This window comes from Lampris incognitus, chromosome 7 (assembly GCF_029633865.1).
Source record: "Lampris incognitus isolate fLamInc1 chromosome 7, fLamInc1.hap2, whole genome shotgun sequence".
Taxonomy (NCBI): Eukaryota; Metazoa; Chordata; class Actinopteri; order Lampriformes; family Lampridae; genus Lampris; species Lampris incognitus.
Genome location: NC_079217.1, coordinates 1,764,407 through 1,788,217, shown reverse-complemented (window position 1 = coordinate 1,788,217; position 23,811 = coordinate 1,764,407). Strand labels below are relative to the sequence as shown.

General features: G+C 42.6%; 1 protein-coding gene across 1 annotated transcript in view; it reads right to left on the bottom strand.

Moving 5' to 3' along the window:
* Positions 1-23,811, bottom strand: part of cdon (cell adhesion associated, oncogene regulated) — a 65,787-nt gene that overhangs the window by 5,420 nt on the left and 36,556 nt on the right. Inside the window, exons 10-17 of the mRNA XM_056283458.1 lie at positions 22,286-22,402; positions 20,514-20,717; positions 19,148-19,329; positions 18,576-18,681; positions 16,849-16,971; positions 15,136-15,327; positions 1,637-1,944; positions 1,327-1,406 (exon numbers count right to left, since the gene is read on the bottom strand). Coding sequence (XP_056139433.1) covers positions 1,327-1,406; positions 1,637-1,944; positions 15,136-15,327; positions 16,849-16,971; positions 18,576-18,681; positions 19,148-19,329; positions 20,514-20,717; positions 22,286-22,402 — 1,312 coding nt within the window. The remainder of the gene's footprint in view (positions 1-1,326; positions 1,407-1,636; positions 1,945-15,135; positions 15,328-16,848; positions 16,972-18,575; positions 18,682-19,147; positions 19,330-20,513; positions 20,718-22,285; positions 22,403-23,811) is intronic.

The window sequence follows — 23,811 nt, the reverse complement described above, 5'->3', positions numbered from 1 at the left end:
CTACTTGCATCTCTGTCGAGGGTGTTTTTGTGAACTCCTACCTCACATGACACTGCATGGGCCACACCAAGTGACAGAATGCAAAGGGAGAGGCGAAGAGAGGATACTGATGGGATGTAGAATATTTTTGCCAATTTTCTTAAAGTTGATTAAAAACAAATGTAAAGTCTTTAACATCGTACAACATCATACATTCAGTCACTAACAAACATTTTTGGAGTCACAAACCCAACCAACCCCAACCACCACCACCACCACCACTTGATTCTATGCAGATGGTACAGCTAAACCTGAGGCTAAATGTCTGTTTGTGAGTGAGTGAATGAAGAGTCAGCTTCATAACCTGCTTTGCATCTGAACATTTTTTTCCGGCGGTTAAACCAAAGGATGTGACGAGGGTAAACAAACTGAAGACCCCTTTGTTTTTCTACACTTCTATGAAACGGGCAATCACATGAACTGGGTCTCGCCATGGCCCCCCTAAGCGGACCACTGAACTTCGCCCCTGTCCGAACCTGACTGGATCGTGACCACGCCCCCTTTTCCCCGACTCTTCCTTTTCCCAGCAGCCAGAAATAAATAAACACTGGGCTCATTAGAGCCGCTGGCTGGGTGCACACAGAGTAAACTGTGATGCTGCAGAGCCTTAAGTACATAAACAGGCCCGGTGGGAGGGGAGGGGGATATTTGTGGGGGAGCAAAGAGGGTGAGGGCGGGGGGTCTCTGGAGGGGAGGGAAGCCTCGGGTTGTGAGGTCACTACGCAATGCACTGACGAACAGCGCCATTGGACAGCTGCTGCTTATGAGGGCTCAGATATGCGGGTTTCCATCCAGATGTTGAGCTGCGTAAAAGACACATTTTAAGCAGTCAGAAAAAAAAAATCAAAAGGTGAATTAGGTTCATTTCCTGTTGCTGGTTTAAATCCCCCTATGTGCAGAGGTGCTGAGACTTTCAAAAACAGAGAAAAGGAGAAGTGGTTGCTTAGAATTACTAAGAAATGGGATTTTGTTCACAACATTCTGGTGTTCTTGTTCAGCTTTCCAAACTCATAACTTTAAAATCCAAACTGAAAATAGCTTCACGGAGAAATGTCTGCTGGTGGGGACAACTGCAGACACGCTCCATGTCCTGAATGACGGTAAAAAGGCTTTCTCGCTCTGTGATCTTCTGAACATTCTAGATACCTGGATCATTCCTGGCACTATTAGCTCCCCCTGTTAGAAGTGTGTCTTTATACGTATGCCTTGTGTGTCTTTTGTTACCATAACTATCAAATCTCTGTATCTGTAAATGTCCCCGGCCTATGAGGGAAAGGCTTCTCTCACCTGTTGTTGTTGCAGAGGTTTTGACAGCTCATGCAGTCTGAAGACTCTGTCTGGGGCAGAGCCGTGTACATCCCTCCTCCCTGGAAAAATGAGTGCAAACACTGGATTAGCCAAACCAAACCTCACTCCTGCACCTGCTAACGCAGGACACTACACGTGGTCATGTGATACTGTTAGGCCAGGGACGAAGCTGTACATAAAGAGCCCAGTCTTCAGTTTTGGGAGTGAGCGGTTGGTATTTATGAGGGTGGTGCTTGGCAGACAGGGAGGGTGTGGTGTGATCTGGCAGACGATGACCCGCGGCACTCACATTATGGTGGTGGTGGGGGTGGGGGTGGGGGTGGGAGTGTTCGCAGTCCACAGCGCTGTGGGGCAGGGTGCCATCGTGGCTGTGTGGGTGGCCGGGTGAGAAGTGGCCGCCTGAGCCATTGAGCAGAGCCAAGCCGTTGGGGTGTTTATGGTGGAGGTGATGGCAAGTTTGGGGTAACATGGGCCCGCTGTGCCCGTACCCGCCGTGGATGCCCCCGTTGATGCGGCTAGTGCCAGGCAGAGCGGTGTACTCCAGGACATGGCCGTTCATCTCTGCAGGCTGGTACAGGTAGCCAGGAGGGTCATATTCTGAGGTAGAGGGAAGAGAGAGAGACAGAGACAGACAGAGAGACAGGTGGGGATGAAAGAGAGTGAGGACCAGAGGTCAGTTGAAGGTTCACACCATTCTACAGTCTAAAACCCGTTCTGTCAGCACAACAATGTTCCATATGGTGAATGGGTGAACGAATCATTCACTCAATCGATCAGACGATCATCAATCAATAAATGTTTATCCATGTTGCAGTTAGAAGTGAGGGAATCAAGACATGCACTTAACATGGAATAAAATATCACTTGTGTGTATGTGCTTGTGCGTGTGTGTAGAGAGCCCCTAATGATGATACTGATCATCAATCAATCTGTCATTATTTCTTCAATTATCTGATTTGGTGGTATTTGGTCTCACCATCATCTGACAGGACCTAGACAGGACTTTGCAAGCCTGGTCAGCGTAGGGTATGGGGTATCTAAGGGCCTTTTGTGCTTCACCAAGGTAATTTTTTTCCAGAAAATGAGAGGAGTGTGAACATGGAGATCCTCAGCTCCCTCATCTCCATTCTCATCTTCACTGCTGCTCTCAGAGCCAAGCACAGAGTTCCGTCAAAAGACGGCAGGGGTTGAAGCCCTGCAGTTGTACTAATGGTGGAGGTGGCCCCGGTTTGGTTAGAGACTGTCACACTTCTGATTCCCTCCACACCTTCTTACTTCTGGTGGCAGTGTTTGTACTTTAGCATGCACACTCAAGAACGGCTCTGGTATCAGAAACTTTATTTTGCTAAATTGTGGGTTCAGGGTAAAGGAGAGGGTCCGGATCGTTGGTGTCAACTCTGAGAAACTGGTCTCTTTTCTTCAGTTGCTGTTCAAACCTTCATTAGCGATGAGCCAGAAAGCACGCAAGGTGGCACATTCAAAGGGTTTAAGGGCAATAGATGGCTCTTCAAGCAAGCTCTGCTTGTCGGGTTTTAGGTCAAAGTACATTTTGCCCCTCTTTTTAATGGCTGGATATTACAGCACTGCAGTTACAGGCCACCTGAGATCAAGCAGTGGTCTCATCTTATAGAACGTGTTGCTCCATCTTTTGTTTACACCATGACCAAGTTTATGCACAGCTGCTTCCCATTTGTTGTTTTTCTTTTAGCTCCCTGCAGGCTAGCTTGATTTTTTTTTTAATGTTCCACAGCAGATCTTGCAGACCCAGCAGCTCTTGCAATGTTTGTTTGCTTCTGTGGAGAATTAATCACTGGCTGTAAGTGGTGACCAGCACAGCAGATGGAGGACCATCCATGCCGCAATATTGTCACTCATATCATGCACAATGGTGATCATCTTACTGAGAGGTATCACAGATCTGTGAACTTCTTCCTTTAACTGCCAGGTGATGTGGGGTGCTTTATGCCTGTCCTGCAGCAGCATGGTTGTAAAGCACACTGACTCCATCTCTCAGCCACCTGTGATGTCACTGGCGTGTCACACAGTGGCTACGGTGACAGCCATTTTGCTGTTGACTGCTTTTACGGCACATTTTACTGCTGAAATGTCTCCCAGTGCTTATGCTCTCTCAAACAGGTGAAACATTTCTTTGCACAAAGAGAGTGAGACGGGGCGTCCGGGTGGCATAGCAGTCTATTCTGTTGCCTACCAACACGGGGATCGTTGGTTCGAATCCCCGTGTTACCTCCGGCTTGGTCAGGTGTCTCTACAGACACAATTGGCCGTGTCTGCGGGTGGGAAGCCCGATGTGGGTAAGGTATGTGTCCTGGTCACTGCACTAGCGCCTCCTCTGGTGGGTCGGGGCACCTGTTCAGGGGGGAGTGGGAACTGGGGGGGAATAGCGTGATCCTCCCACGTGCTACATCCTCCTGGTGAAACTCCTCACTGTCAGGTGAAAAGAAGCGGCCGGTGACTCCACATGTATGGGAGGAGGCATGTGGTAGTCTGCAGCCCTCCCCGGATCAGCAGAGGGGGTGGAGCAGAGACCGGGACGGCTCAGAGGAGTCGGGTAATTGGCCAAGTACAGTTGGGGAGAAAAGGGGGGAAAATCCCCCCCCCAAAAAAAGAGTGAGGTGATCTGAATCACTGCTCTGAATCTTCATCTTCCACCACTGACAGTGGCCTCATGTCAGTTACCAACAGCCAGTACAGCCGCTTGCTATACTGTGCATGCACTCCTCCTCAAAATATGTCCGTCATGGTGAACTTTTTATTTGTGTTATTTAAATGTTAGACAGTGTAAGTATGTGTAGTGGCCCGACATTTAAAAGTAACACATCATTTACGTGTTTTCAGCTGATAATCACTCACCTGAAGAACAAGTACAGTCAAGATCGCCACATCCCTACCACGATAATGTGGGGAGGTAGTCACAGAAAAATATTTCACCTCAAGTCAGAAACATTTCTAAACAGCACTTGTAGGACTGTGCTGCACATATACCACCAGGCCTGACAAAGCTGTGGTATGATGCTACAGACAGCACAGGATGAGGGGAGAGAGCCGGCGAGAGCTCTGAGGGCCAGAGTTGTGCATCCCCCCTCTCCTTCTGTGTGCATGCATGTGTGTGTGTGTGTTCTTGTATTTCTATCTTTGTCAGGACCAATTTGAGTTTTCGGCCATCGGAGAGCAAAGTGAGGGGGTAGTCCAACCTTGGGGGTGGTGCCAGGTCGTCCTCTGTGTGGAGTTTGCATGTTCTCCCCGTGTCTGCGTGGGTTTCCTCCCACAGTCCGAAGACATGTAGGTCAGGTGAACTGACTGTACTAAACTGTCCCTAGGTGTGTGTGTGTGTGTTTACATGTTTAGCCATCCTTGTGCAGACCCCTCATTGACTACATTCATTTCACAGCCCTTAACCCTAACCTTAACCACGCAAACTACATGCCTAACCCTAACCCTTACCCTAACCTTAACCCAACCCTAATTCTAACCCTAACCCTTACCCTAACCCAACCCTAATTCTAACCCTAACCTTAACCCAACCCTAATTCTAACCCTAAACTTAACCCAACCCTAATTCTGACCCTAACCCTTAACCCAACCCTAATTCTAACCCTAACCCTAACCCAACCCTAATTCTAACTGTAACCCTTAACCCAACCCTAATTCTAACCCTAACCCTTACCCTAACCTTAACCCAACCCTAATTCTAACCCTAACCCTAACCTTAACCCAACCCTAATTCTAACTGTAAGCCTTAACCCAACCCTAATTCTAACCCTAACCCTTACCCTAACCTTAACCCAACCCTAATTCTAACCCTAACCCTTAACCCAACCCTAATTCTAACCCTTACCCTAACCCTTAACCCAACCCTAATTCTAACCCTAACCCTTACCCTAACCTTAACCCAACCCTAATTCTAACCCTAACCATTACCCTAACCTTAACCCAACCCTAATTCTAACTGTAACCCTAAAACCAAGTCCTAACTCTAAAATAGACCCTTTTCTTTGTGCGGACCTCTGAAAGGTCCACACAAGGTAGGTGCTGTCGGGTTTTGCTATCCTAATGAGGACATTTGGTCCACACAAGGATAGCTAAATGTGTGTCAGCCCTGTGATGGACCGGCGGCCTGTCCAGGGTGTCTCCCTGCCTGCCGCCCAATGACTGCTGGGATAGGCTCCAGCATCCCCGGAATCCTGAGTGGGATAAGTGGCTTGGATAATGGATGGATGATGGCTGTTTGACAGAAGTGAAAAGAACTTCTTGCGGCTATGAGGGCTGCCAGACGGTAGGCGAAAAAACCACACCTGCGGTATGACAAACTCAATCCCAGAGACCTGTACAGAGATCTAGATACAACAGTGCTAAGCCTCTGGCTTCTGAACAGTAGACACACACACACACACACACACACACACACACACACACACACACACACACACACACACACACACACACACACACACACACACACACACACACTATTATACCTATTAATTATAAACTGTATGTCAGTACATTGGTCTACCCATGATGGAGGACAGCTCTCTTTGTTCTCACTGTCACAACATGTGTTCAAACTCAGCCGTTTATCCTTCTCACTGTACAGATTATCTATCTATTTATTTATTTAACTGTTTATCCTTCTCACTGTACAGATTATCTAATTATTTATTTATTTAAATGTTTATCCTTCTCACTGTACAGATTATCTATCTATTTATTTAACTGCTTATCCTTCTCACTGTACAGATTATCTATTTATTTATTTAACTGTTTATCCTTCTCACTGTACAGATTATCTATTTATTTAACTGTTTATTTATTTAACTGTTTATCCTTCTCACTGTACAGATTATCTATCTATTTATTTATTTATCTATTTAACTGTTTATCCTTCTCACTGTACAGATTATATATTTATTTATTTAACTGTTTATCCTTCTCACTGTACAGATTATCTACCTATTTATTTATTTATTTATTTAACTGTTTATCCTTCTGACTGTACAGATTATATATTTATTTATTTATTTACTTATTTAACTGTTTATCCTTCTCACTGTACAGATTATCTATTTAATTATTTAACTGTTTATCCTTCTCACTGTACAGATTATCTATTTATTTATTTAACTGTCTATCCTTCTCACTGTACAGATTATCTATTTATTTAACTGTCTATCCTTCTCACTGTACAGATTATCTATTTATTTATTTAACTGTTTATCCTTCTCACTGTACAGATTATCTAATTATTTATTTAACTGTTTATCCTTCTCACTGTACAGATTATCTATTTATTTATTTATTTATTTAACTGTTTATCCTTCTCACTGTACAGATTATCTATTTATTTATTTAACTTTTTATCCTTCTCACTGTACAGATTATCTATTTATTTATTTAACTGTTTATCCTTCTCACTGTACAGATTATCTATCTATCTATTTATTTATTTATTTAACTGTTTATCCTTCTCACTGTACAGATTATCTATTTATTTATTTAACTGTTTATCCTTCTCGCTGTACAGATTATCTACCTATTTATTTATTTAACTGTTTATCCTTCTCACTGTACAGATTGTTTATTTATTGATTTAACTGTTTATCCTTCTCACTGTACAGATTGTTTATTTATTGATTTAACTGTTTATCCTTCTCACTGTACAGATTATCTATTTATTTATTTAACTTTTTATCCTTCTCACTGTACAGATTATCTATTTATTTATTTATTTATTTATTTATTTAACTGTTTATCCTTCTCACTGTACAGATTATTTATTTATTTATTTAACTGTTTATCCTTCTCACTGTACAGATTATCTATCTATTTATTGATTTAACTGTTTATCCTTCTCACTGTACAGATTATCTATCTATTTATTTATTTAACTGTTTATCCTTCTCACTGTACAGATTATCTATTTATTTATTTAACTGTTTATCCTTCTCACTGTACAGATTATCTATTTATTTATTTATTTAACTGTTTATCCTTCTCACTGTACAGATTATTTATTTATTTATTTAACTGTTTATCCTTCTCGCTGTACAGATTATCTACCTATTTATTTATTTAACTGTTTATCCTTCTCAATGTACAGATTATCTATCTATTTATTTATTTAACTGTTTATCCTTCTCACTGTACAGATTATCTATTTATTTATTTATTTAACTGTTTATCCTTTTCACTGTACAGATTATCAATTTATTTATTTATTTAACTTTTTATCCTTCTCACTGTACAGATTATTTATTTATTTATTTAACTGTTTATCCTTCTCGCTGTACAGATTTCTATCTATTTATTTGTTTATTTAACTGTTTATCCTTCTCACTGTACAGATTATCTATCTATTTATTTATTTAACTGTTTGTCCTTCTCACTGTACAGATTATCTATTTATTTATTTATTTAATTGTTTATCCTTCTCGCTGTACAGATTATCTATTTATTTAACTGTTTATCCTTCTCGCTGTACAGATTTCTATCTATTTATTTGTTTAACTGTTTATCCTTCTCACTGTACAGATTATCTATCTATTTATTTATTTAACGGTTTATCCTTCTCACTGTACAGATTATCTATCTATTTATTTATTTAACTGTTTATCCTTCTCACTGTACAGATTATCTATCTATTTATTTATTTAACGGTTTATCCTTCTCACTGTACAGATTATCTATCTATTTATTTATTTAACTGTTTATCCTTCTCACTGTACAGATTATCTATCTATTTATTTATTTAACGGTTTATCCTTCTCACTGTACAGATTATCTATTTATTTATTTATTTATTTAACTGTTTATCCTTCTCGCTGTACAGATTATCTATCTATTTATTTATTTAACGGTTTATCCTTCTCACTATTAAGAGTATCTATTTATTTATTTATTTATTTATTTAACAGTTTATCCTTCTCACTGTACAGATTATCTATTTATTTATTTGTTTGTTTATTTATTTATTTAACTGTTTATCCTTCTCACTGTACAGATTATCTATCTATTTATTTATTTATCTATTTATTTAACTGTTTATCCTTCTCACTGTACAGATTATTTATTTATTTATTTAACTGTTTATCCTTCTCACTGTACAGATTATCTATTTATTGATTTGACTGTTTATCCTTCACTGTACAGATTATCTATTTATTTATTTAACTGTTTATCCTTCTCACTGTACAGATTGTTTATTTATTGATTTAACTGTTTATCCTTCTCACTGTACAGATTGTTTATTTATTGATTTAACTGTTTATCCTTCTCACTGTACAGATTATCTATTTATTTATTTATTTAACTGTTTATCCTTCTCACTGTACAGATTATCTATTTATTGATTTGACTGTTTATCCTTCTCACTGTACAGATTATCTATTTATTTATTTAACTGTTTAGCCTTCTCGCTGTACAGATTTCTATCTATTTATTTATTTAACTGTTTATCCTTCTCGCTGTACAGATTTCTATTTATTTATTTGTTTATTTAACTGTTTATCCTTCTCGCTGTAGATTGTTTATTTATTTAACTGTTTACCATTCTTGCTGTACAGACTGTCACTACCTGAGATGCACACCGATCAGCGAATACGAATGAATGAATGGAGCATTTGGACGTGCTCTAAATGTGTCTCCATATTACCGTATGATGATGACGATGATGGTTTGGTCGCTGATATGAATTGTTATGACAGGAAGACAAGTGTTTCATATCACACGCTCTTCAGTCCCTTTGAAGTGAACTCATATAGTGCCACTACATTTATGGAGCCTTTTGAGCCCGATTCAAAAGTTTTTAGTTCTTTAACTTTAACATGTTTATCCTGTGACTGTTTCAGTGCAAACCATTTAAATAGTCTACTATTTTGATATTCTGAAGCCCCAAACAAAGCAGTTCTCAAATTTTTATTGAACATTCATAGTCTCCCCAAAAACATCCTGATCTGCTGCGTTACTTTGTGTCCTCGTGTAATCACGAGTTTCCAGTTCTGTCATTTTCAGGACCTTGGTTGACTGACGAGTCAACATCTCTCGGTGACATTCCTAACCATCATGCTCTGCATCCCTGTAGGATGACAACGACTGGCGGGGGTGTCTCCATATAGTATTTACACAATATATTTCAATATTATCACAGAGATGACCTTACTCTCAGTCCTGAGTGTCATGATGTTGAATCACTGTTCCCTGAAATACCCCCCTGTGAAGTTTTTGATGGTAAATGTGTGATCACTGGTTGCATTCACAAGTCTCCTGACACAAACACTGGTCATTTTAATTCTAGTCTTGCTTGCGTCTTGGATAAAATTAACCAAGAAGGTAAAGTATGTTTCCTTCTAGGCGACTTCAACATTAATCTGCTTGACAGTAAATCTCATTCACTCACCACAGACTTTCTGAATACGCAGTATGCAAATTCCCTATACCCCTCAATCACTAAGCCTACTAGGTTAACTTCTCCCTCTGCAACCCCTACTGATAATATATTTACCAACTCTCTTAGTAATGTGTGGAGGTCTGGTGTCCTTTACGCAGATATATCTGAGCATTTTCTAACATTTCATTTCACTACAACCTCCATAGTCAAACAACAGGAAATGGAGAAGTCTTTAAGGTTCAGAGTGCTCAACAAAAGAAACACTGACGGATTTAAGAAGCTGATGGTGATGTTCCATTGGAAAATGTGTATGCTCACAATGGTGTTGAACTTGCATATCAGTTATTTGTAGCCTCATTTAACTCTGTATGTGACAGGTGCTTCCCCCTGGTAAGTATGCATACAAAAAGTCAGTATATTCAATAACCCCTGGTTTACTCCAGGTCTCCATAAGTCAGCACTAACAAAGACTAGATTGCGTAAGGAATTTATCAGAAATCCACCCCTATGAATACTGCCAATTAAAAGTATAGAAACAAATACAATCACTTAATTACAATTACAAAGAAAAATACTTCACTAACAAGTTTGATGAGGCTTCAAATAGCATCAATATGACACAGAGAATCATCAATCAGCTCTTGAATTAGGACAAAGGCTTCAGCCACTCTTCTGTCCCGGTTTGCTGATGAAAATAGAGTATCTACAGACCCATCTGATATCACACGTGCTTTTAATAATTATTTTGCCAATATTGGTTCAGTTCTATCAGCAAGGATAAGTCCTATTGCTAGGTCCCCACCTGAGTTCCTGAAAGGTTGCCATCCTTCAAATCAATTCAAATCAACTTTATTTGTATAGCCCAATATCACAAATTACAAATTTGCCTCAGTGGGCTTAACAGCAACACAACATCCTGTCCTTAGACCCTCTCATTGGATAAGGAAAAACTCCCTCTCCAGCGCTTTGATGCTCCTACTGAGAAGGAAATTATGAACATCATTGCTAATATGAGGAATTCAGCAGCTGGTCATGATGAGGTCAGGTCATGTCTGATCACCAAAATTAGTTCCTCAATTATCAGGCCATTGACCTACATACTTTCCAAATCTCTAGAAACTGGAATAATACTACATATCTTAAAATTGCTACAGTACTTCCTGTGTTTAAATCTGGTGACCGAAGCTCATTTAGCAACTACCACCCTATTTCTGTCCTTCCATGTTTTTCAAAGATTTTGAAGAAGCTGGTTTACACCAGAATGACTAAACATCTGCAGGAGGGGAAAATCCTGTATTAACACCAGTATGGATTTAAGAAAAATTATTCTACAGAAATGGTTGTGCTTCAACTGTTTGGCAAAATTCACACTGCTTTAAATAACAACGACTATTCTTTAGGACTATTCCTTGACTTTTCTAAAGCTTTTGACACTGTTAATCATATCTTACTCCAAAAATTGTTACACTATGATTTTACTGGACTCACTTATCAATTATATTCATAATCAACAAGTTTGTTAACATTAATGGATAGACATCTGATAGGGCCACTATAACATGCGGAGTCCCCCAGAGATCTATTCTAGGACCACTACTACTACTATTTTTGGCTGCACCCGTTAGGGGTCATCACAGCGGGTCATGCATTTCCATCCCTCCTGTCCTCTGCATCTTCCTCTGTCACGCCAGCCACCTGCATGTCCTTCCTCACCACATCCATAATCTCCTCTTTAGCCTTCCTCTTTTCCTTTTGCCTGGCAGCTCCATATTCAGCATCCTTCTTCCAATATACCCAGCATCTCAAACCGTCCAACCTGAGCTGTCCTTATAATATACTCGTTCCTTATCCTTTCCTTCTTCGTTACTCCCAACGAAAAGCTGAGCATCTTCGACTCTGCTACCTCCAGTTCCGCCTCCTGTCTTTTCGTCAGTGCCACTGTCTCCAAACCATACAACATAGCTGGTCTCACTACCATCTTGTAAACCTTCCCTTTAACGCTTGCTGGTTACCTTCTGTCACAAATCACTCCTGGCACTCTTCTCCGCCCACTCCACCCTGCCTGCACTCTCTTCTTCACCTCTCTTCTGCACTCCCCATTACTTTGAACAGTTGACCCCAAGTATTTTAATTCAGCCACCTTCATTACCTCTACTTCTTGCATCCTCACCATTCCACTTTCCTCCCTCTCATTCACGCATCGGTATTCCATCTTGCTCCTACTGACTTTCATTTCTCTTCTCTCTAGTGCATACCTCCACCTCTCCAGGCTCTCCTCAAACTGCTCCCTACTCTCATTACTGATCACAATATCATCCTTAAACATCCTAGTCTATGGAGACACCTGCCGGATCTCATCCATCAACCTTTCTATCACACCATTGCAAACAAGTAAGGGCTCAGAGGCAATCCTTGATGTAATCCCACCTCCACCTTGAACCCATCCATCATTCCTACTGCACACCTCACCACTGTCACACTGCCCTCATGCATATCCTGCACCACTCTTACATACTTCTCTGCAACTCCCGACTTCCTCATACAATACCACACCTCCTCTCTCGGCACCCTGTCGTATGCTTTCTCTAAATCTACAAAGACACAGTGTAGCTCTTTCTGTCCTTCTCTATACTTCTCCATCAACTTTCTCAAAGCAAACATCACATCTGTGGTGCTCTTTCGTGGCATGAAACCATACTGCTGCTCGCTAATCATCACCTCTCCTCTTAACCTAGCTCCTATTACTCTTTCCCATATATTCATGCTGTGGCTGATCAACTTTATACCTCTGTAGTTGCTACAGTTCTGCACATCACCCTTGTTCTTGAAAATCGGTACCAGTATGCTTCTTCTCCACTCCTCAGGCATCCTCTCACTTTCCAAGATTGTGTTAAACAATCTCGTTAAAAACCCCACTGCCATCTCTCCTAAACATCTCCATCTCTCCACAGGTAAGTCATCTGGACCGGCGGCTTTTCCATTCTTCACCCTCTTCATAGCTACCCTCACTTTTTCCTTGCTAATCCACCGAACTTCCTGATTCATTCTAGGACCACTCTTATTCCTTATTTATATCAATGACCTTGCTGCAGCATTATCTCCAATGTTCCCAGCACTTTTTGCCAATGATACCAATATTTATTTCACGGAGTAATTTCTCAGTACTTATGGCAAAAGCTCACTTTGATTTAGGAACAATTTCCAAGTGGTTCCAATTATACAAATTATCCTTTAATATTAAAAAAAAATTAACATTTATCATATTTACATTAAAAAATATATATTTTGTAAATCTAATTCTTGTCTCTCCACTGGAAATAACCCAGTGACCCAGGTCTCATCCACAAATTTCCTTGGAGTCTTGATTGATGAAACCCTAAACTGGAAGAGTCATACTCGGTTCGTTTGCAATGAAATATCCAAATCTATTGGCATCATTGGCAAAATTCAAAGTTTGGTTCATGATAAGTGTTTATTAACTTTTTATTATAGCCTAATTTATCCTTACCTCATATACTGTAATATCATTTGGGGAGGTACTTATCCCATTCACTTTCGTAAACTTTATATTTTACAAAAAAGGTTCTGTAGAATTACCACATTTAGCATCAGGGCAGAACACTCACCCCCTCTCTTCAATCGGCTCAATATTCTGTCAATTTTCAACATAAATTCAAATAAAACTTGTATTTTTAGCCATAAAATTTTGTATCAGCCTGCTTCGCTTCTTATGTCCTGCAAGGTCTTCTTTCAGCCTAATTGTGATGCACATAACTATAGTACAATACATGCCAAATGGGTACACCTCCTGATGTTTCGTACTGGGCTCTGTCAATTTTCTATTGGACATAAAGGGGCTCAACTATAAAACAGTTATATTCATATTGCATTTCCGTCTGCATCACTCAAGAACTTCAAATATAAGCTTAGGTCCTGTCTGATGAAACAAACTATCCCAACTGATCATATCTGACTTTAATTGACTTTTCTCTCTATCATAATGAGTTGACCGAACGTGCATGCGCATATTCAAACGCACACACTCTCACTATATTATTTTGTTTTTGCTTGATTTATGTTGACTATTTTATGTTTGCCTTTTTTATTTTGTTTGCTTGCTTGTTTACATTTGTGGATTACATACTTTTGTATTTGCTCATAATGCTTACTGGGGTGAGTCCTTCCATAAGCCCCTAGGGTTTTTTTTCCTTCAAATCTCACCTGCACATCTTGCTTATTTTCTTTTGTTGTGTTTTTTGCTGCTTTGTTTTATAAATGAAAATCAAATCATCTCTCATCTCATCTCATCTCATCTCATCATTATTCGCTTTTCCGGGGTCAGGTCGTGGTTTGCAAATCAAATCAAATCAAATCAAATCAAATCAAATCAAATCAGATCAAAATCAGATGGTTAGAACTTGGGTTTAGGGTTCAGGGGTTAGAACGACGATTAGTTTAAGGTTAGGGTCAGGGTTACTTTTAGGCATGTAGTTCTGATGATGAGGGGCTAGGGAATGAATGTAGTCAATGAGGGGTCCTTGCGGGGAGATAGAAGTACAAGAATGTGTGTGTGCACGTGCATCTTTGCGCGCTGCCAAATGCTCCTGTTTCAATTTTCTTCTTTTCCCCTTCAGTTCGACAGGTAGCCCATCGGTTTGACAGTACAAATGTTACGCCCACCATTTTGGCAGTAATGTTAGTTATTGCTCGACTCAAGCATGTAATTTAGATGAAGGACCAACATAACTCATGTCAACAAGACAAACTCGTTTCATTTGCATTAAATGGAGCTTGCTGACAAACATACAGGTCATGCAGGTACAGTTGGTTTTTAAGCAGCATTTTGCACTAACTTTGGTTTGTGAGCCCTTTTCACTCTTTGTCACCACTCCAACGCATTCCTTTTTCAGTGTTTGTGGGTTGCCATTGTACTACCATGTCTGGCAAGCTCAGCTTAGCACATTTTACACACCACTACCTTCTTGATTGACGTATTCAAAGTGCACCCATACTTTAGAGGACTTAGATCGCACACAACTGTCCAAAATAGCTGCAGCAGCCACCATATTTTTATTGTTTTCACTTCTGCAGTGATGTAACTTGTTACATTGAATGTGCTGCCATGTAGACTTAACAAATTGATAATGAAATTTATTGCCAACAGTTTTATCTATTTTAATCAATTTTATCAATTAGTTATCAGAGAAGAAAACAACCCCCTGAAAATGATGAGCCTCATCTAAAGCTCCGAGCAGTTCAAGGCATTCATTTTTTAGAATGAACTGAGCTGATGCGGGCCTGCCTTTGCACATGTTTTGGCTGGTCTGAGACAGCCAGGCCACACGTTCAGCAGCTGTCATACAGTAGTTCATCTGTAAACTCACTGTGCATGGCGTTCTGCTGGCGACTTCTCCACAAACACATAGCGATGAAGACGAGCAGGATGAGTACCATCACCCCCAGAACACAGCCCACGATCAGGTAGAGCAGGCCTCCCGGCTGGCTGGGGGGCTCTGGGAAGTGGGGGCCAGGCGGGGTGATGGGGTGCTGGCTGGGTAACCCCGGGGGCTGGCGTGCTACAACAGGGAAGGAGGAGGGGACATGAGAAACAGCCTTTCATCCAGTGGCAATGGCGGGAAAACAAATAACAGAGTGCAGACGTTGTACAATGCTAACCATTGTTGCACGTCCTATAAAACACAGTACATTTATGTTGTGTAATTATGGCTATTGTACCCATCATTAAAGTTATGGTCTCTACAGCGACAAGCCAGGACTCCTGAAAAAATAGAGGCTTGGTTGGCACATGAGTGATTTCCTCACTCGCCATTTGCCCGTGCCTGTGTGTGTGTGTGTGCGTATGTGTGCGTGTGTGTGTGTGATTATCTCCACCAGGCGGTAGCCTGGAGGAGATTATGCGTTTGGAAGCTTGTGTGTGTGTGTGTGTGTGTGTATATATGTCTGTCCGCAGCTAATCTCGCAAACTACTGGACCTATCAGCTCAAAGTTTTTGTGCACAGTTATGACTGTATGATGAAGAACCTCTTGTGGTTGAGTTGATTGAAAATCCTTCGGAAAATGTTCGTTTTCCTTATCGCCGCTCCCTCTCCTAATTCACTCTCTAGCTCACTCGACCAGCGGTACTTTCAGTCGCTGCCCACTCTGAGTCAACCGTGTGCATGCGTGACTCACATCTACGGTTGAGTCAGACTGGGCAGCGATAGTGTCAGAACCAAAACATAATGTATTCGGGCATCAGTCTGGAAAGTAAACGAGAAGTCGATTGTATTTCGCAAGCCTGCAACTCATTCACCGCTGATCTGAGCACAGGAGAACTGGAGGAACACTGGACGAACCAAAAACATTCGCCTTATTCACCTCAGCGCCACAGGGAAGTGCCATGGTCTCCAATATTAAAACTCTGCTATAAAAAGACACTTTCAAGAGTAGGATTAATCAGTCACAGCTGGAAATCATCTCAGTAGTGACAATAAAACAGTTCCCATTGCTGAGCTATGTTTTCCTACTGTTGTTTAATGGATGAAAGTCAAACAGCAGAGCAGCCATTCGCCTTCATTCAGTTTATATCATTAAAACCACAATGGTTAAACACATTTGAGGTCTTTTAATAAGGACTTTGAAATTATGATAGCCTGGTCTGTCATTTCATATTAGACTTGGTCACTTTCATGTGAAGGTCCGTCATGCGGAGGCTGCACATCCACAGACTGACAGGCAAAACATCAGAATCAGAATAATGTTTATTGGCCAACCAAGTCTGCACACACATGGAATTTGACTCCAGTTTCATGCAGTCAATTTCCACATTGTTTATTAGGTAGATTTTTCTTAGCTTGATTATTGTGTAATTTTTTTAGCTTGAGGACTGCATATTAAAAACCTTTTTTTCCTTCCTCTTATTTCCTGTTCAAATCGACTTGGGCGCTGGACAAGTCTTATAATGGCAGGGAAAACTGTGTTCTTCTGTCCGTGTGTGTGGGTACGGAGAAGCGGAGATACTCTCCGTGCTGGTGGAGAGCTACACTACTGAGGGCACTCCTCTAGTTGTGCATGTGACACGTGTGTGTGTTTGTCACCTTTGGTTTCACAGATCATGACGTTGCTGTATTCACTCTCTCCGCCGTCGTTGAAGCACTGCATCTTGATGTCATAAGAGGTCTCTGGCTGGAGATGGCTAATCATGTGCCAGTACTTTACACCTGGGTAGGAGTGGAAAGGGGGCGGGGGCAATAACAGACAAAGGTGGGGGGGGATCAAAGGTCAGAAATGGCTTCCTCTGCGAGCTTTTTGTTAACTCACTTTTGCCCCATATCCTGCAGCACTCCCTGTGTCAACTCACAATCCATAGTTCCCTCGCTTCTGCTCGTTCCCTTTACCTCGTTCTCTCATGAGGTCATGTTCTTTCATGCTCTCTTTCCCAGTCATTCATACAACACCCCCCGCCCCCTTTTTCCTTCTTTACCCTTCCTCCGTCTCTCTCCCTCCCCCTCCCTCCAACTCTGTCAGTCCCATGAGAATCCAGACAGTTGCTTTACTCCAGACAGGCTCCTTATATGGCAGCTTCATGTTTGTCCTGGCTTGCCTCCAGTATTCCCACTCATCACACACAGTGTGTGCAAAACACTTTGGAGCCCCTGTGTGCACGCGCACACACACACACACACACACACACACACACACACACACACACACACACCACTACCACCGCTTCTCTTCTACCACGCACAAGCACACTACATTGGTCTGTAATCAAAGAAGAGTCTCCAATCTCCATCTTGGAAACGGCACATTTCAAGCAACTGAGGCTGAAACGTGCTAACATCCTTGTTGGGTTTTGAGGCAGAACAAACCGTCGCTCGTTTGCTACCTTTGCCCCTGGCGATATTTGAACGTCAACATTTCATGTGATAATAAAAAAGAAAAGAAAAAAAAGAACCTTGCACTCTAATTTCAGACTATGTCATTACAGTACATCGGGACCAATACAATAGCATGGTCTCACGTGGAAAGAAACCAGCTTACTCTCCAATTCATGTTCATACAAAGACTGAAAAATAAAAGCGTGCACACACACACACACACACACACACACACACACACACACACACACACACACACACACACACACACACACACACACACACACACAGAGCAGAGTTCACAGTCACAGTCTCAAACAAGGCATTCAAAGCTTATCAGTGAGGGGAGCTGGCCGGGGCATGTGTCCCTGACACGGAGAGATGCCTGTGGAGAGCCAGAGGTTAAGAGGTTGGAGGAGCATGGAGGAGGAGTCACCGCCCTGCTTTCCTTCCCTCCCTCTGCCAAGCTCAACTGTTAGCATTCCTTTGGGCAACCCGATTCCCTCTCCTCTGGCCATTCTCGTATTTCAGCTCTGGGTCATTAGTAGGCAACCATTTATCAAAAACAGACTCCGGACCGCTTCGCTGTCCTGGCAGAGCGCTCACAACAACATCAAACGGCAGAAATGAACTGCCGTCGCCCCACCCTAACTCACCCCCACTCCAGAAGCTCGGTATCCATTACCCTCCCAACATATCCCCCCACCCCCAAAACATATCTGCAACAGTGTGAGCCTGGATAGACTGCAGCGGCTGTTAAACAAACAGCGCTATCAAACTTCTACACCTGGGTAGCAGGGCTCATTCTTCTCAGGGTTAGTGTGCTCACATGCAGACGTGTGTGCACACACACGCACACACACACACACACACACACACACACACATTCAAGCACATACCACATACCCCAAATGATGGATGCCCATTTTCGCCCTTAAGCTTACCTTCCACCACATCCCTCTTGTAGTCGCTGTCGTTGTCGCTGTCAGTGGGGCGGTAGTAGATGTAGAAGCCTTGTATCGGAGTGTTGTTGTTGCTAGAAGGGGTGTACTGGGTGGGGATGGAAAAAAAGATTAGGTTAGACTACCGCAATCTGGTGAGCAATTACGAATCAAAGGGTATAAAGAAACTTTCCAGAGGGACTAATGGCAAACCCTTGTTATCAACACATGCAATGCAGCAGCGATTCATAATTGCACTGTCTGTCTGAAGTTCAGGAAGTAATGAGACCGATCTGAGGTCAAGTAAATGTGGGGAACTATCTAAATCCCATCTGTGGCTGGAACCGCTGAAAGGAAGTAAAAATAACTTGAGTGAGCTGAGTCCAATTGGGGCTCCCAATCTCTACTTGAACATAATTCTGATTAGCCAAGCCGGTCATTTTAAGAGGCCTGATTGAGTCTCCTCTGCCCCGAGAACCACCAAAAGCTCAGCTCAACATCACAAACACAGCCGACCATCTGGGAAAGCTGAACCCCCCCTGCAGTTAGCTGGCTCTTACACAAAATGTACTTACAGTCCACCGTAGCATGATCTGTGTGTCGCTGATGGCATCTGTAGACGAGATGTGGGGCCCCGCCACGGGACGGTCTGAGAAGCGCGGGCTGGCTTGAGACACTTGGTAGGGCTTCGAGGGAATACTGTGGGGACTCTCCCCGTACATGTTCATAGCTATGACGCGGAACCGATAGGTAGAGCCTGAAAAACAAACATCAACAGTGGTGGGTGTTAGGAAGACAGAATAACTCACATGGGCCTCATGGGGGAGGTAACTCTTTACTGTGACAAGTTATGCAATTCAGCCAGGAGAGCAATGGGTCATATTGTAAATACACATTTGAATTGAGATAGAGAAAAAGAAATATACAACCCAACACAACAGACACATTAGCACAAAAGGCTATTTACTTGTATCAATGGTTAATAATTAATTTATTGTTGTAAAATTGGTAAAAAAAAATGTTATAACGCATTAATAAAAAGACATTTTGGGTTGCCAGGTTGGGAGCCCATATTTTGTTAATATGGGAGAGCCTCCATAGAGATTCTCTGGGAAACCATGTGATCAGACAAAGCCAGCTGAACCACTAACCACTACATAACCTTCACTGTAAAGTCTAAACCCGAACCTTAACTAGCCTTTAATCCCGTACTTCACCACGACCTAATCCCAAACTTCACCACCGCCTAACCTTCATTCTAACCTTAACCACCACTTCACTTTAACCCTCAGTTCAACCACTACCTGACCAACTACTACTTAATCTTAACCCTAAACCTAACCAGTATCTAGACCTAACTCTCAACTTCATCTCTGCAGCAGTAATTGCTGTCACTACTGCATAAAAATCGACTTTACAAATTGTACTATTTGTTTACCGTCTAGAGACTGTCTCGTGTTGATAAAATGTGGGATCCCAACTGGCAACCCCAAAACTCTTTTATAAATACATTATACCATCTTACAACATATCAATATACCATCTTACAACATATCAATATACCATCTTACAACGTATCAATATACCATCTTACAACGTATCAATATACCATCTTACAACATATCAATATACCATCTTACAACGTATCAGTATACCATTTTACAACGTATCAATATACCATCTTACAACATATCAATATACCATCTTACAACATATCAATATACCATCTTACAACGTATCAATATACCATCTTACAACGTATCAATATACCATCTTACAGCAATCAATAAATGAGTTATTAACCATTAACAAAGTACTTAGTGACCACGTATGGGCCGTTTGCTCAAGTATGCCTTCTTGTAAAGTGGAGCTAGCACAAGGCATGGCAAGTAAAAGGTCAAATTAAAGTAAATTTAACTCCAAATTAAAGTAGGACCTTACCAGGCTCCAGATTGCGTACTTCCACAGAGAGTTTGAGAGGAGAGATGTTATCGGCGGCAACAAGCCACTCCGAGCTACGGCCTCGCCGGTACTCCACACGGAAGGCCGTGATAGGGGAGCCCCCATTGGCTCGTGGGATCCATGTGACATAGACGGAACTCTCAGTTGCCATGGAGATAGTGGGGCGGTCCGGGGCCTCGGGCACTGGAGTCAGAAGAAGAGAATGAACTGGGAACTGAAGACGTGGTGGTACGTTTAGGCAAAACTGGCAGGGACTTAATTTCTTCCATATAAAAACAGAACTGGGAGCTGGAGGCTAACATCGCTTCATCCTATCTCAGCGTAGGAACCATTTCATCCAGACAGTGCTCTCTGGTGGCACCTGGCAGTGAATACGAATTGGCTCTGGCTGTTACTATTGTCTACTCTTGAACCCTTTTCTACTTGCACTTGACATGTTATGCTCTCATCGCATAATTTGCCTGTTTTACTGTTTGTGTACTTTGATGGTCCTACTCTCTGCACCTTGTCGACCTGAAGAGCACCGACACTAAATGCCCCTGACTGACGTCCATGCTGGGCTGTGACAAGACGGTCACATCGTGCTCTCTGATGCCAGTTGGTAAAGCTCCAGTTTATCTGCTAATTTTTGTTTTGTTTTTTATTTTTGAGATACTTTATTGATCCTTGTGGGGAAATCACCCCTCCTAGCTGTGTAGCTCGGAGCAGTGGGCAGCCGCCGTGCAGCACCCGGGGACCAACTCCGGTTATTGCTTCCCATTGCCTTGCTCAGGGGCACAGACAGGGGTATTAACCCTAACCTTTATGTCTTCCTGATGGTGGGGGAAACCGGAGCACCCGGAGAAAACCCACCGCAGACACGGGGGGAACATGTAAACTCCACACAGAGGACGACCTGGGATGACTCCTAAGGTTGGACAACCCCGAGGTCAAACCCAAGACCTTCTTGCTGTGAGGTGACAGCGCTAACCACTGGGCCACTGTGCCGCCCGAAAAACACAGCCTCATTGCTGACTCTTTTGTAAGTTGCGTTGGATAAAAGCGTCTGCCAAATGAGTAAATGTAAATGTAAATGTGAATGTAAGAACAGATCGTATCAACAGAGAAAGAAAAAGGCCAACACACAAAAAATACACATCACAAAAGTAACGGCATGCTGTGGAACAAATGTGAACTTACTGCTGGTGCTCTTAGCCACACAGTTAAAGAGAGCAGGAGGAAAGCGTGTGAGAGAGAGGAAGTGTTAGTAAAAAGACTGATGTAAATTTCAGCAGAAAATGGCAGCTTTTAACCCCAGATAAGTAAGTACTCACACACACACACACACACGCACACGCACACGCACACGCACACACACCCACACCCACACACACACATATATATATTATATATATATATAGACAGACCCTGACACGCACACACAGCAGGCCCTGGACCAGTGTGCATTCTCACATTTTACAGCATTTCTCATCCAACAAGATGTCAACTGTCACTCCTCTGTTCATATTCCAACGCACCAAGAAACCACACAGACCACATCTTAAACCTTCAGCTCTGAGATATTGTCATGAAGGCCAGTCACAAACCTGAATAACATCACCTACTGGACAAAAGGTTCTCTAATCCTCCCCTTATCTGCTTAAGAACCGTGCCAGCAGCAGCAGCAGCAGCAGCAGCAGCAGCAGCAGCAGCAGCAGCAGCCTAAACACACACAGGGGTCCTGCTGAACACACACCACTGCTGGCGCCTACCTCTGTCATGTATGACAACTCCAAAGTGTGTGTTGAGGTTTTTGTCCTCCGGTGCCTTAGGGGGCGCTAAGATCACAGGAGCCTTGGACGGGTTCTTGTTGGACGAGGTGGTCTTCTCTGAAGGGGAGAGAGTATCAAAAAGAGGATTTTATTTGTTTATTTTTGTTTGTTTATTTCATTTCATGTGTTTGTTCATCCATTCACTTGTTTTCTCTTCATCCATCCATCCGTCATCCAAACCGCTTATCCTGCCCTCAGGGTCGTGGGATGCTGGAGCCTATCCCAGCAGTCATTGGGTGGCAGGCGGGGAGACACCCTGGACAGGCCGCCAGACCATCACAGGTCCCGCCCACCCACACCCTCACACACACACACACCCACACCTAGGGACAATTTAGTATGGTGGATTCACCTGACCTACATGTCTTTGGACTGTGAGAGGAAACCGGACCCCCGGAGGAAACCCACGCAGACACAGGGAGAACATGCAAACTCCACACAGAGGACGACCTGGGACGACCCCCAAGGTTGGACTACCCTGGGGTCGAACCCAGGACCTTCTTGCTGTGAGGCGACCATGCTAACCACTGCGCCGCCCCTGAGGCTGATATATTATTATTTACTGATGGCCTGGTGGCCTGTCCAGGGTGTCTCCCTGCCTGCTGCCCAGTGACTGCTGGGATAGGCTCCAGCATCCCGCGACCCTGAGGAGGATATGCACTTTGGATAATGGATGGATGGATGGATGATATATTTGTTTATTTCATTTCATGCGTTTGTTCATGTATTCACCTGTTTTCTATTCATTCATAGAACCAGGACTTTACCTCGAACTCAGGAAACAAACATAACACTCAGCGCCAAACAACACACACGGCACAGCAGGTTAAGGCTGATGACAATACACAAATTATAACAGTCCATAAAACAGTCCAATAGTCCTGTGTAGTTTAGAAGTGCAACAACAAACTAACTGTACATAGGACACCACAGGTCACCAGGGCTATGGGCTGCTCTGAATCACGGAACACACCGGATCTCTGCTCCACACTATGACCTTTCTTTTGGTTTCCGGACTGGTTCTGGTTTTGTCAGCGCGGGTCTCAGGTTTCCGCCCAAACGCTTGACAGACCTGAAGCACCAGAAACATCCTCTACATTCTGCCTCACACAGAGACGAGGCAGTGTGTGTGTGTGTGTGTGTGTGTGTGTGTGTGTGCGTGTGTGTGTGTAGTGTAGGGTGGATGTTGTGTGTGTGTGTGTGTGGTGTAGGGTGGATGTCGTGTGTGTGTGTGTGTGGTGTAGGGTGGATGTCGTGTGTGTGTGTGTGTGTGTGTGTGTGTGTGTGTGTGTGTGTGTCTTTAAACACACCCACCTCCCCGATTAAGCAATGGCACAGGGTATTTTATGATCATACCTGAAAACAGGGTCTGGGTATCTGCACAGGTTGTTTGTTTGTTTGTTTTGGGGTAAGGAACGACTACCAGCTCGGCTCAAATCTGGGATTAAAGCCTGGGATTAAAACCT